The sequence below is a fragment of the Alosa pseudoharengus genome, unplaced genomic scaffold (assembly GCF_046254945.1).
Source record: "Alosa pseudoharengus isolate Yale_2024_CS ecotype anadromous, Long Island Sound unplaced genomic scaffold, YU_APseudo_1.1 YU_APseudo_1.1_scf_3, whole genome shotgun sequence".
In the NCBI taxonomy this organism is placed as follows: domain Eukaryota; kingdom Metazoa; phylum Chordata; class Actinopteri; order Clupeiformes; family Clupeidae; genus Alosa; species Alosa pseudoharengus.
This window is the reverse complement of record NW_027468718.1, coordinates 19545250-19558724: the sequence shown is the minus strand read 5'-3', so window position 1 is coordinate 19558724 and position 13475 is coordinate 19545250. Positions and strand designations below refer to the sequence as shown.

General features: G+C 45.2%; 1 protein-coding gene across 2 annotated transcripts in view; it reads left to right on the top strand.

Annotated features, from left to right (window-relative positions):
* LOC143100370 (collagen alpha-3(VI) chain-like) overlaps window positions 1-13475 on the top strand; it is a 120460-nt gene that overhangs the window by 85728 nt on the left and 21257 nt on the right. For both annotated transcript variants that reach the window (XM_076263479.1, XM_076263478.1), the window contains one exon: window positions 12730-13341. In XM_076263479.1, coding sequence (XP_076119594.1) covers window positions 12730-13341 — 612 coding nt within the window. The remainder of the gene's footprint in view (window positions 1-12729; window positions 13342-13475) is intronic.

Sequence of the window (13475 nt, the reverse complement as noted above, 5' to 3'; positions counted from 1 at the left end):
CTGGCAGCAGACGGCAAGAGGGTGTTCCTCAAATTCTAATCCTGCTGAGCGGAGCGAGGTCTAGCGATAACGTAGACACCCCAGCCACCTCTCTCAAAGAGAGTGGCGTCTTAATCTTTGCTATTGGCACCAAAAATTCCAGCCGAGAGGTTGAGAAGATTTCTTCCGATCCTACCTATGCCCAGTCTGTGTCAGACTTTTCGGAGCTGCCAAATGTCCAGCAGCAATTCCTCGCCTCTGTGAACACTGCTGTCTTGGAGGTAACACAGACATCACCACCGGTTTTGGGTAAGACTGATTTAACCATATTGATCCTCATCTCTTCAGATAGGCTTGTCTGTGGTGTATTTATTCCTTTCTGCCCCCAATGTAGAGAAAAATGAACTATTGTCAGGCCAGCGTGTTGCATGTCCAGACATATCTTAAAACAAGCCGAGAGTGATTTGAGTGCTAGAGTTTCACCCATACTCTGCAGGCTAAAGTTCTCATATGGGTGTGTGTCTGTGCATTTCAATACCCTTAGTTGACAGAAGAATCCCCCGAAAAGACGTGGTGTTCATGCTGGATGGTTCCGATGGAACAAGGAACGTGTTCCCAGCAGTGCTTGACTTTGTTCAGAGAGTGGTGGAGAAACTAAATGTGGGTGAGGGCAAAGACCGTGTGTCTGTGGTCCAGTACAGCAGAGACCCAGTGGCCCACTTCTACCTAAACACCCACTCAAGGAAGGAAGATGTTCTTGAGAATGTTAGAAGTCTGAGACATAAAGGAGGAAGGCCCCTCAACACTGGTGCAGCTCTCCAGTATGTGAGGGAGAACGTGTTCACAGCCTCCTCCGGTTCTAGACGCTTAGAAGGTGTGCCACAAATGCTGATCCTGCTTAGCGGTGGAAAGTCTTTTGACAGCGTGGACGCTCCAGCCTCGGCTCTTAAAGAGCTGGGAGTGCAGATCCTTCCAATTGGAAGCAGGAACTCTGACAGCAGAGAGCTGCAGAGGATCTCACACGACCCTAGTTACGCAATGTCAGTGTCCGACTTCAGTGACCTTCCAAGTGTTCAACAGCAACTTCTCTCTGTCGTGAGCACAGTAGTAGTGGAGGCCACTCCCAAAACACCGACAGTCATAGGTAAGAACACATGTGTCTGTTGTGTCTTTTTTGTGCCATGCTGCAGGATGATGTAGTTGTGTTAGCTAAAGAAAACAAAACTGTTAGCTCATTTGCTCAGTCTGACATTAGGGCCAAAACAGGGCTTGATGCCCGTGGAATTAGTTGCAAAGTGTGCTTGGCACAGTACTAGATTGCTCTTTTGACATGCTTTATCTGCTGTAGTCGAGGGCCGTGCTGCCAGGAGAGACGTCATACTCCTCCTTGATGGTTCAGACGGAAATAGGAATGGATTCCCCGCCATGCGTGACTTTGTTCAGAGAGTGGTGGAGAAACTCCATGTGGATGAAGGCAGAGACCGCGTTTCTGTGGTCCAGTACAGCCAAGAGCCCGAGGCTAGTTTCTATCTGAACACCTACACCACAAAGGAAGAGGTTCTGGAACATGTCCGCGGTCTGAGGCACAAAGGAGGGAGACCCCTCAACACCGGGTCAGCCCTCCAGTATGTGAGAGACAGTGTCCTCAGTGATTCCTCTGGCAGTAGACGCCTGCAGGGTGTCCCACAGATACTGATTTTACTGAACGGTGGAAGGTCTTCTGACAATGTGGACACGCCAGCCTCTGCTCTTAGGGAGCTGGGAGTGAAAATCTTTACCATTGGCAACAGATACTCTGACAGCAGAGAATTGCAGAGGATTTCAAAAGAGCCTAGCAATGCAGTGTCAGTGTCTGACTTCAGTGACCTCCCCAGTGTTCAGGAGCAGCTCTTGGATTCCGTAGAAACCGTTGTCGTCTCTGTGACACCAACAACCCCAACTGTTTTAGGTATGTCTACCTGTTGACGTCTGTGCTGCCCTTTAGTCTTTGCCGTAGTGCCGTCTTTCCCTCTTCAATAGCAGTAAGCCTTTTCAAATTCTGACGTAAAGCCGCTAATTGGAGTTGCATAGACATAGACAAGGTATGAAGCCAGGCAACTTCATGAAGGGGTGGGGGGTGGCAGGCTGGGTTTACTGGAGCCATTTCCTTTCATTTGTAAGCTAGAACTGATGTGAGGAATGGCAAGTGGGTTTGCTGTGCTGAAAGAAAGTGTGCTCCGTGCTAAACATGTCGTTTTCCTTCTAGTTGACCAAACCGCACCCAGAAAGGATGTTGTATTCCTGCTGGATGGCTCTGATTACACTAGGAATGCCTTCCCAGCTATGAAGGACTTTGTTCAGAGGGTAGTGGAGAAGCTAAATGTGATGGAGAACAGAGATCGTGTGTCTGTGGTCCAATACAGCAGAGACCCAGAGGCCCATTTCTATCTGAACACATACACAGGAAAGGAAGAAACTCTTGACGCTGTGAGAGCTCTGAGGCACAAAGGAGGCAGGCCCCTCAACACCGGGGCGGCTCTCCAGTACGTGAGAGACAGCGCCTTCTCTCCTTCCTCTGGCAGCAGACGGCAAGAGGGTGTTCCTCAAATTCTAATCCTGCTGAGCGGAGCGAGGTCTAGCGATAACGTAGACACCCCAGCCACCTCTCTCAAAGAGAGTGGCGTCTTAATCTTTGCTATTGGCACCAAAAATTCCAGCCGAGAGGTTGAGAAGATTTCTTCCGATCCTACCTATGCCCAGTCTGTGTCAGACTTTTCGGAGCTGCCAAATGTCCAGCAGCAATTCCTCGCCTCTGTGAACACTGCTGTCTTGGAGGTAACACAGACATCACCACCGGTTTTGGGTAAGACTGATTTAACCATATTGATCCTCATCTCTTCAGATAGGCTTGTCTGTGGTGTATTTATTCCTTTCTGCCCCCAATGTAGAGAAAAATGAACTATTGTCAGGCCAGCGTGTTGCATGTCCAGACATATCTTAAAACAAGCCGAGAGTGATTTGAGTGCTAGAGTTTCACCCATACTCTGCAGGCTAAAGTTCTCATATGGGTGTGTGTCTGTGCATTTCAATACCCTTAGTTGACAGAAGAATCCCCCGAAAAGACGTGGTGTTCATGCTGGATGGTTCCGATGGAACAAGGAACGTGTTCCCAGCAGTGCTTGACTTTGTTCAGAGAGTGGTGGAGAAACTAAATGTGGGTGAGGGCAAAGACCGTGTGTCTGTGGTCCAGTACAGCAGAGACCCAGTGGCCCACTTCTACCTAAACACCCACTCAAGGAAGGAAGATGTTCTTGAGAATGTTAGAAGTCTGAGACATAAAGGAGGAAGGCCCCTCAACACTGGTGCAGCTCTCCAGTATGTGAGGGAGAACGTGTTCACAGCCTCCTCCGGTTCTAGACGCTTAGAAGGTGTGCCACAAATGCTGATCCTGCTTAGCGGTGGAAAGTCTTTTGACAGCGTGGACGCTCCAGCCTCGGCTCTTAAAGAGCTGGGAGTGCAGATCCTTCCAATTGGAAGCAGGAACTCTGACAGCAGAGAGCTGCAGAGGATCTCACACGACCCTAGTTACGCAATGTCAGTGTCCGACTTCAGTGACCTTCCAAGTGTTCAACAGCAACTTCTCTCTGTCGTGAGCACAGTAGTAGTGGAGGCCACTCCCAAAACACCGACAGTCATAGGTAAGAACACATGTGTCTGTTGTGTCTTTTTTGTGCCATGCTGCAGGATGATGTAGTTGTGTTAGCTAAAGAAAACAAAACTGTTAGCTCATTTGCTCAGTCTGACATTAGGGCCAAAACAGGGCTTGATGCCCGTGGAATTAGTTGCAAAGTGTGCTTGGCACAGTACTAGATTGCTCTTTTGACATGCTTTATCTGCTGTAGTCGAGGGCCGTGCTGCCAGGAGAGACGTCATACTCCTCCTTGATGGTTCAGACGGAAATAGGAATGGATTCCCCGCCATGCGTGACTTTGTTCAGAGAGTGGTGGAGAAACTCCATGTGGATGAAGGCAGAGACCGCGTTTCTGTGGTCCAGTACAGCCAAGAGCCCGAGGCTAGTTTCTATCTGAACACCTACACCACAAAGGAAGAGGTTCTGGAACATGTCCGCGGTCTGAGGCACAAAGGAGGGAGACCCCTCAACACCGGGTCAGCCCTCCAGTATGTGAGAGACAGTGTCCTCAGTGATTCCTCTGGCAGTAGACGCCTGCAGGGTGTCCCACAGATACTGATTTTACTGAACGGTGGAAGGTCTTCTGACAATGTGGACACGCCAGCCTCTGCTCTTAGGGAGCTGGGAGTGAAAATCTTTACCATTGGCAACAGATACTCTGACAGCAGAGAATTGCAGAGGATTTCAAAAGAGCCTAGCAATGCAGTGTCAGTGTCTGACTTCAGTGACCTCCCCAGTGTTCAGGAGCAGCTCTTGGATTCCGTAGAAACCGTTGTCGTCTCTGTGACACCAACAACCCCAACTGTTTTAGGTATGTCTACCTGTTGACGTCTGTGCTGCCCTTTAGTCTTTGCCGTAGTGCCGTCTTTCCCTCTTCAATAGCAGTAAGCCTTTTCAAATTCTGACGTAAAGCCGCTAATTGGAGTTGCATAGACATAGACAAGGTATGAAGCCAGGCAACTTCATGAAGGGGTGGGGGGTGGCAGGCTGGGTTTACTGGAGCCATTTCCTTTCATTTGTAAGCTAGAACTGATGTGAGGAATGGCAAGTGGGTTTGCTGTGCTGAAAGAAAGTGTGCTCCGTGCTAAACATGTCGTTTTCCTTCTAGTTGACCAAACCGCACCCAGAAAGGATGTTGTATTCCTGCTGGATGGCTCTGATTACACTAGGAATGCCTTCCCAGCTATGAAGGACTTTGTTCAGAGGGTAGTGGAGAAGCTAAATGTGATGGAGAACAGAGATCGTGTGTCTGTGGTCCAATACAGCAGAGACCCAGAGGCCCATTTCTATCTGAACACATACACAGGAAAGGAAGAAACTCTTGACGCTGTGAGAGCTCTGAGGCACAAAGGAGGCAGGCCCCTCAACACCGGGGCGGCTCTCCAGTACGTGAGAGACAGCGCCTTCTCTCCTTCCTCTGGCAGCAGACGGCAAGAGGGTGTTCCTCAAATTCTAATCCTGCTGAGCGGAGCGAGGTCTAGCGATAACGTAGACACCCCAGCCACCTCTCTCAAAGAGAGTGGCGTCTTAATCTTTGCTATTGGCACCAAAAATTCCAGCCGAGAGGTTGAGAAGATTTCTTCCGATCCTACCTATGCCCAGTCTGTGTCAGACTTTTCGGAGCTGCCAAATGTCCAGCAGCAATTCCTCGCCTCTGTGAACACTGCTGTCTTGGAGGTAACACAGACATCACCACCGGTTTTGGGTAAGACTGATTTAACCATATTGATCCTCATCTCTTCAGATAGGCTTGTCTGTGGTGTATTTATTCCTTTCTGCCCCCAATGTAGAGAAAAATGAACTATTGTCAGGCCAGCGTGTTGCATGTCCAGACATATCTTAAAACAAGCCGAGAGTGATTTGAGTGCTAGAGTTTCACCCATACTCTGCAGGCTAAAGTTCTCATATGGGTGTGTGTCTGTGCATTTCAATACCCTTAGTTGACAGAAGAATCCCCCGAAAAGACGTTGTGTTCATGCTGGATGGTTCCGATGGAACAAGGAACGTGTTCCCAGCAGTGCTTGACTTTGTTCAGAGAGTGGTGGAGAAACTAAATGTGGGTGAGGGCAAAGACCGTGTGTCTGTGGTCCAGTACAGCAGAGACCCAGTGGCCCACTTCTACCTAAACACCCACTCAAGGAAGGAAGATGTTCTTGAGAATGTTAGAAGTCTGAGACATAAAGGAGGAAGGCCCCTCAACACTGGTGCAGCTCTCCAGTATGTGAGGGAGAACGTGTTCACAGCCTCCTCCGGTTCTAGACGCTTAGAAGGTGTGCCACAAATGCTGATCCTGCTTAGCGGTGGAAAGTCTTTTGACAGCGTGGACGCTCCAGCCTCGGCTCTTAAAGAGCTGGGAGTGCAGATCCTTCCAATTGGAAGCAGGAACTCTGACAGCAGAGAGCTGCAGAGGATCTCACACGACCCTAGTTATGCAATGTCAGTGTCCGACTTCAGTGACCTTCCAAGTGTTCAACAGCAACTTCTCTCTTTCGTGAGCACAGTAGTAGTGGAGGCCACTCCCAAAACACCGACAGTCATAGGTAAGAACACATGTGTCTGTTGTGGTTTTTTTTGTGCCATGCTGCAGGATGATGTAGATGTGTTGGTGACAGAAAACAAAGTGGTTAGCTTATTTACTCTGTCGGACATTAGGGCCGAAACAGGGCTTGATGTCCGTGGAATTAGTTGCAAATTGTGTGCTTGGCAGAGTATTAGATTGCTCTTTTGACATGCTTTATCTGCTGTAGTCGAAGACCGTGCTGCCAAGAGAGACGTCGTTCTCCTCATTGATGGTTCAGACAGAAATAGGAATGGATTCCCCGCCATGCGTGACTTTGTTCAGAGAGTGGTGGAGAAACTCCATGTGGATGAAGGCAGAGACCGCGTTTCTGTGGTCCAGTACAGCCGAGAGCCCGAGGCTAGTTTCTATCTGAACACCTACACCACAAAGGAAGAGGTTCTGGAACATGTCCGCGGTCTGAGTCACAAAGGAGGGAGACCCCTCAACACCGGGTCAGCCCTCCAGTATGTGAGAGACAGTGTCCTCAGTGATTCCTCTGGCAGTAGACGCCTCCAGGGTGTCCCACAGATACTGATTTTACTGAACGGTGGAAGGTCTTCTGACAATGTGGACACGCCAGCCTCTGCTCTTAGGGAGCTGGGAGTGAAAATCTTTACCATTGGCAACAGATACTCTGACAGCAGAGAATTGCAGAGGATTTCAAAAGAGCCTAGCAATGCAGTGTCAGTGTCTGACTTCACTGACCTCCCCAGTGTTCAGGAGCATTTCATCGATTCTGTAGAAACAGTTGTCATCTCTGTGACACCAATGACTCCAACTGTCACAGGTATGTCTACATGTTTATGCCTGTGCTGCCTTTTAGTCTTTCCCGTAATGCCATCTTTCCATCTTTAATGGCCTTAGGCCTTTTCAAATTCTACTGTAAAAATGCCTAATTGGAGTTGCATAGAAATAGCCAATGGATGAAGCCAGACAACTTTGTGAAGTGTGTGTATGTGTCGGGGGGGGGGGGGGTGTCTTACTTTGCTGGAGCCATGTCCTTGCATTTGTTTGTTAGGGCTGATGTGAGGAATGGCAAGTGGGTTTGCTGTGCTGAAAGAAAGTGTGCTCCGTGCTAAACATGTCGTTTTCCTTCTAGTTGACCAAGCCACACCCAGAAAGGATATTGTATTCCTCCTGGATGGCTCTGATTACACTAGGAATGCCTTCCCAGCTATGAAGGACTTTGTTCAGAAGGTAGTGGAGAAGCTAAATGTAATGGAGAACAGAGATCGTGTGTCTGTTGTCCAATACAGCAGAGACCCAGAGGCCCATTTCTATCTGAACACATACACAGGAAAGGAAGAAACTCTTGACGCTGTGAGAGCTCTGAGGCACAAAGGAGGCAGGTCTCTTAACACTGGTGCCGCTCTCCAGTATGTGAGGGAGAACGTGTTCACAATCTCCTCCGGTTCTAGATATTTAGTGGGTGTGCCACAAATATTGATTTTGCTAAGCAGTGGAAGGTCTTTCGACAACGTGGATGCTCCAGCCTTTGCTCTGAAGGATCTGGGAGTGCAAATTCTTCCAATTGGAAACAGGAACTCTGACCACAGGGAACTGCAGAGGATTGCACGAGACCCTAGTTATGCAATGTCAGTGTCTGACTTCAGTGACCTTCCAAGTGTTCAACAGCAACTTCTCTCTGTCATAAGCACTGTAGAAGTTGAAGCCACTTCCATAACACCAACATTCATAGGTAAGAACACATGTGTCTTATGGATCTTTTTTGCCATGTTGCAAGACAGTGTAGGTGTGTTTGTCAGAGAAAACTTAAATTGTTAGCTTATTTACTTAGTCGGACATTAGCGCCGAAACAGGGCTCGATGCCCGTGGAATTAGTTGCAAAGTGTGCTTGATAGAGTACCAGATTGCTCTTTTGACATGCTTTATCTGCTATAGTCGAGGGCCTTGCTGCCAGGAGAGATGTCGTACTCCTCCTTGATGGTTCAGACGGAAATAGGAATGGCTTCCCTGCCATGCGTGACTTTGTTCAGAGAGTGGTGGAGAAACTCCATGTGGATGAAGGCAGAGACCGCGTTTCTGTGGTCCAGTACAGCCGAGAACCCGAGGCTAGTTTCTATCTGAACACCTACACCACAAAGGAAGAGATTCTGGAACATGTCCACGGTCTGAGGCACAAAGGAGGGAGACCCCTCAACACCGGGTCAGCCCTCCAGTATGTGAAAGACAGTGTCCTCAGTGATTCCTCTGGCAGTAGACGCCTGCAGGGTGTCCCACAGATACTGATTTTACTGAACGGTGGAAGGTCTTCTGACAATGTGGCCACACCAGCCTCTGCTCTTAGGGAGCTGGGAGTGAAAATCTTTACCATTGGCAACAGATACTCTGACAGCAGAGAATTGCAGAGGATTTCAAAAGAGCCTGGAAATGCAGTGTCAGTGTCTGACTTCAGTGACCTCCCCAGTGTTCAGAAGCAGCTCTTCAGTTCCATAGAAACTGTTGTTGTCTCTGTAACACCAACAACCCCAACTGTCTTAGGTATGTCTACCTGTTGACGTCTGTGCTGCCCTTTAGTCTTTCCCGTAATGCCTATCTTTCCATCACTAATATCCATAGGCCTTTTCAAAATGTAATGTTAAGACACCTTAATTGAGTAAAATAGCCAAGGGATGAAGCCAGGCAACCTTGGAGCGGGGAGAGGGGTTTTTGAGCCATGTCCTTTCATTTGTATGTTAGAACTGATGTGAGGAATGGCAAGTGGGTTTGCTGTGCTGAAATAAAGTGTGCTCCGTGCTAAACATGTCGTTTTCCTTCTAGTTGACCAAGCCGCACCCAGAAAAGATCTTGTATTCCTGCTGGATGGCTCTGATTACACTAGGAATGCCTTCCCAGCTATGAAGGACTTTGTTCAGAAGGTAGTGGAGAAGCTAAATGTGATGGAGAATAGAGATCGTGTGTCTGTGGTCCAATACAGCAGAGACCCAGAGGCCCATTTCTATCTGAACACATACCCAGGAAAGGAAGAAACTCTTGACGCTGTGAGAGCTCTGAGGCACAAAGGAGGCAGGCCCCTCAATACCGGGGCTGCTCTCCAGTACGTTAAAGACAGCGCCTTCTCTCCTTCTTCAGGTAGTAGACGGCAAGAGGGTGTCCCACAGATACTGATTTTACTGAATGGTGGAAGATCTTCCGACAATGTGGACACAGCAGCATCTACTCTTAGGGCAGCTGGAGTAAAAACATACTCTATTGGAAGCAGGTCCTCAGACAGTAGAGAATTGCAGAAGATATCATACCACCCTAATTTTACCATGTCAGTTTCTGACTTCAGAGATCTTCCAAGATATGAAGAGCAACTACTCTCTGTTATTAGCACTGTAACAGAGGTGACCACTACTCCCACACAAATTATATTGGGTAAGATAACATGATATTTTTGTATGTGTTTGTAGCTTTTTCTATATATTTATTATAAATCTTCAGTTTTATTGTCCTATACAGTGATTATCATTTCAGAGGCTTCTTAAATCTTCAGAAGGAAATAGGTTTTTATTGTCACATTTAAATTCAGTTCTTGAAGTTTCATAATGGAGATGTTCATATGATCCATCCTCAGCCTCTATTTTTGAAAATAGAGGCTGATATAATATAAATGAAGGGTTCTGCATTTTGCCTATATGTCAAATTCATTCATTAATGAGATTATATACAGAATATAGATAAACCGTTATAGATAAAGAATAGATAAACAATAAACATGCTTCCCTGGACCATTGGAGTTCAAATAACAGGAGGATAAAAGGATAAAACGCTTTGTGGTCAAAGTGCAAAGAGCACCTTTACTGATCACGTACCTTGCCCATACAGTCACATATGATATAAATGTCCATTGAAGAAATTCATCATAGAGTTTGTTCATTTCATTTTCCAGGTAGGTGTTTGTGTTTTAAAGGGTTTGGTGTTTTTTTTTACGATATGTAGCAGCAAGGTAGTTCCAATAAAGTACACAGTACTTTAGTTCTTTTCAGAGACATTTCTTTCTTCAACTCTGCAAATTAAATGTGTTTTTGTGTGATTGGTTGTGTGTTTGGATGTTTTTACCCAAATAATCTGCATACAGTGGTTTGTTTTGATGCTCATGATTACCTGACAAAGTAATTATGATTTTCTTCCCTCTCTTCCCAAATCGTATGATTACACTTTTCCTCAGGACAGACAATTGAGAATTGTGTATTCATTTTTCTGTCATAACTTATTTTCATTATAAGACTTGTTCCGTTTGCTTGAGCTTTTCACACTGCAATGCATGTCCTATACATGGTTGTAACACTTTCATCCCATATTGTGCTCTTCCTAGTGCAATCTCCTATGAGTCGACGAGATGTTGTTTTTCTCATTGATGGCTCTGACAGAAGTCGGCTTGCATTCCCAGCAATTCGAGATTTCATTCGCAGAGTCACAGAAAATCTAAATGTTGCTGAAAACAGAGACAGGGTTGCAATCATCCAATTTAGCAATGACGCCTTGATCCACTCTTTGTTGAATTCCTACTTGACCATGGGCGGTATCATCAAAAAGATTCGAGACATGAGCCATAAAGGAGGAGATTCTCGCAACACTGGAGCGGCTCTCCAGTTTGTAAGAGAAAATGTCTTTACTGCTTCTCGTGGAAGTAGACAAGATGAAGGTGTTCCACAGATTCTTATCTTGCTGACTGGTGGACCATCCAGTGATAGTGTCATACAACCTGCTATGACTTTGCAACAAAATGGAGTTGTAAGTTTAGGCATTGGAACAGATGTCAGCGGCATTTCTATAATTTCTGAGGATTCAGACAATATATTTGCCATCGATGACTTTGGGGAACTCCCAGACAAATTACATAATGTAATGTCTGCATTAAATCAATTCTCCATCAGAGGGTATGGTAAGTATAGAATCAGTAGTTTTCATATTTTCACTCAAAATGGAGTAACATCTTTTGATCATGAATAGCTCATCAAATTCATTCTCTCCTGGAAGTTATACACTTCCTATCTTGTTGTCTGCTATGCTGTCATGCAAATTGAAGATTAATTATTCATATGGAGTAAGTATGCAGAGTTAAAGTACATTTGCTGAAGCTGAATACAATTTCCACTGACTGAGTCTCATTGGGGGAAAGTATGATAAGTACATTGGTTTACTTAAAATGAAAGCAGTGGCATGTTGATAAGTATTTTTTTTAAAAACCTGAATTGCAAAAAGGTCAGAAACATAAGATAGCATTATGTCAGAAACATAAGATAGCATTATCAGAGTTCCTACAGAAAATAGTGTAATACTTGCATATTATCCAGAGCAGATGTTTACAGAAACGTGAAGCTTGCAGTTATTTATTGAAATAAAGCCATACACAGATATCTTGGCCTGATTTAACAGCCTTGGCCTCCTTTAATGAACATCTTCCAGCCACTACTGCCTTAATTCAATTGCATTTTCAAAGCAGTGTTCTGTAAATTGGTATTGAGTATCCTGTAAATGTGTGGGAAAACACAAAAGATAATTGAAGAAACATGCAGACTATACAATAAACTCACCTACCTATAAAATACTAAACATTGCAGCTTGCAGAGTTCAGTCATATCAATGTGTCTTTTGTGTATGATATTAAAGAGGCACCCTTAAATGGTAGTAGGTGTGTTAGGGTCGCGTTTTGCTATACTTTGCTATCATGAGTGAATAAGACGATGTAGGTGTCTTATCCACCAATTTCTAATAGGATTCCATAATCACAATAAACCATGACTCTGCTGCTCTGTATTCACAAGGTAAAAAAAAATCTTGCTGGTGTTGCTGAATGTTTGTCTATGTAACTTGCACTGAAGTCTGTACTTGATCAGATTTTCATTGCCAGTCTGATTTTTACATATGTGTTAATGTACAGGGTACATTTTCAAATGTCATCTCAATCCAAACACAAAAAGATTTACTACGATGAAATGGACCCAGGATATACTGTATCATGTCATAGTTTAAAGGCCTGAAGTTTAAGAAGCCAATGTTGCCTTACTACAATACCTAATATTTACAGTATCAAATAATGCTCTGTAGCAGGATAATGGATGATAATGAACGACACATCAATTTATTTATTTAATAAAATGTTTCATACATAGGATGTTATTTTTTCATGGGTAGGACAGGGCCACCTCTGTTGTTGGGCACATTTAAGTTCTACATTTTAAAATATTCAACCAAGTGTGTACAGTACATTGAGAGTCTCCACCTTTCTTAGGACTGTAACAACCTCCACCAAGTTCCTGTTTTACTTTTAGCTTGTCTTGAACAGTGGTGCTTTAAAGGAGTTATATATTTGTTTTTAAAATCACAAACTGTATTTAAAATTCTCAAAATCCATGCTGACATTATATGTGCAATTAGTATCTACAATTTAGGTCATGGAAAACATGAATAATAACAAAAAAAAAATTGTGTTGTTTTCTCTTTGCCCCGTATTATTGTACAATACTACGAGTTTCTAATTTTTAGTTTTTGATGCTCCCTTTCTTTTCAGCTGAAGCCCAGGGTCCTAAGAAGGATGTTATCTTCCTCATCGATGGCTCAGATGGAGTTGGCCGAGAGTTTCCCATCATTGTGGAATTTGTGCGGACAGTCGTGGAAAAACTCAACGTTGGTGAAAACAAGATCCGCGTGGGAGTGGTGCAGTATGGGGACAATCCCAGCGCTGACATCTACCTCAATGCCCACGCAAACAAGGAAGGAGTGTTGAATGCGATCAGGGGGCTGAGACAGCGTGGTGGCAGACAACGCAACCTGGGAAGAGCAATCGATTTCGTCAGTCGCGATGTTTTGGCCAAACGATCTGGAGGCCGTCGGGAGGAAGGTGTTCCACAGTTTGTGATTGTTGTGTCGGGAGGAAGATCGTCAGATGATGTGCAGACCTCAGCAACAGCCATCAAAAGATCCGGGGTCCTCACCTTTAGCATTGGAACCAGAGATGTTGATCCGGGAGAGCTTCAGGTCATTTCCTACATTCCAACTTATGCTCACCCTGTGGATGACTTCCCTGGGCTCTACACTGTCCAAGAAAATCTGGTAACCACTCTAACTGAACTGTCAGATGAAGAAATAGCACGGATGCGTCCTGTTTTCCCCGACTTCCAAGGTAATTGATTTGCTATATAATCAGAATAGTTGTGTATTTATTTATTATTTATCCATTATAGGCCAGAACTATGTTGCATAATTAAGTTATTTCACTTTTATACTTGTATGCTTACACCATGGAATATCATCAGT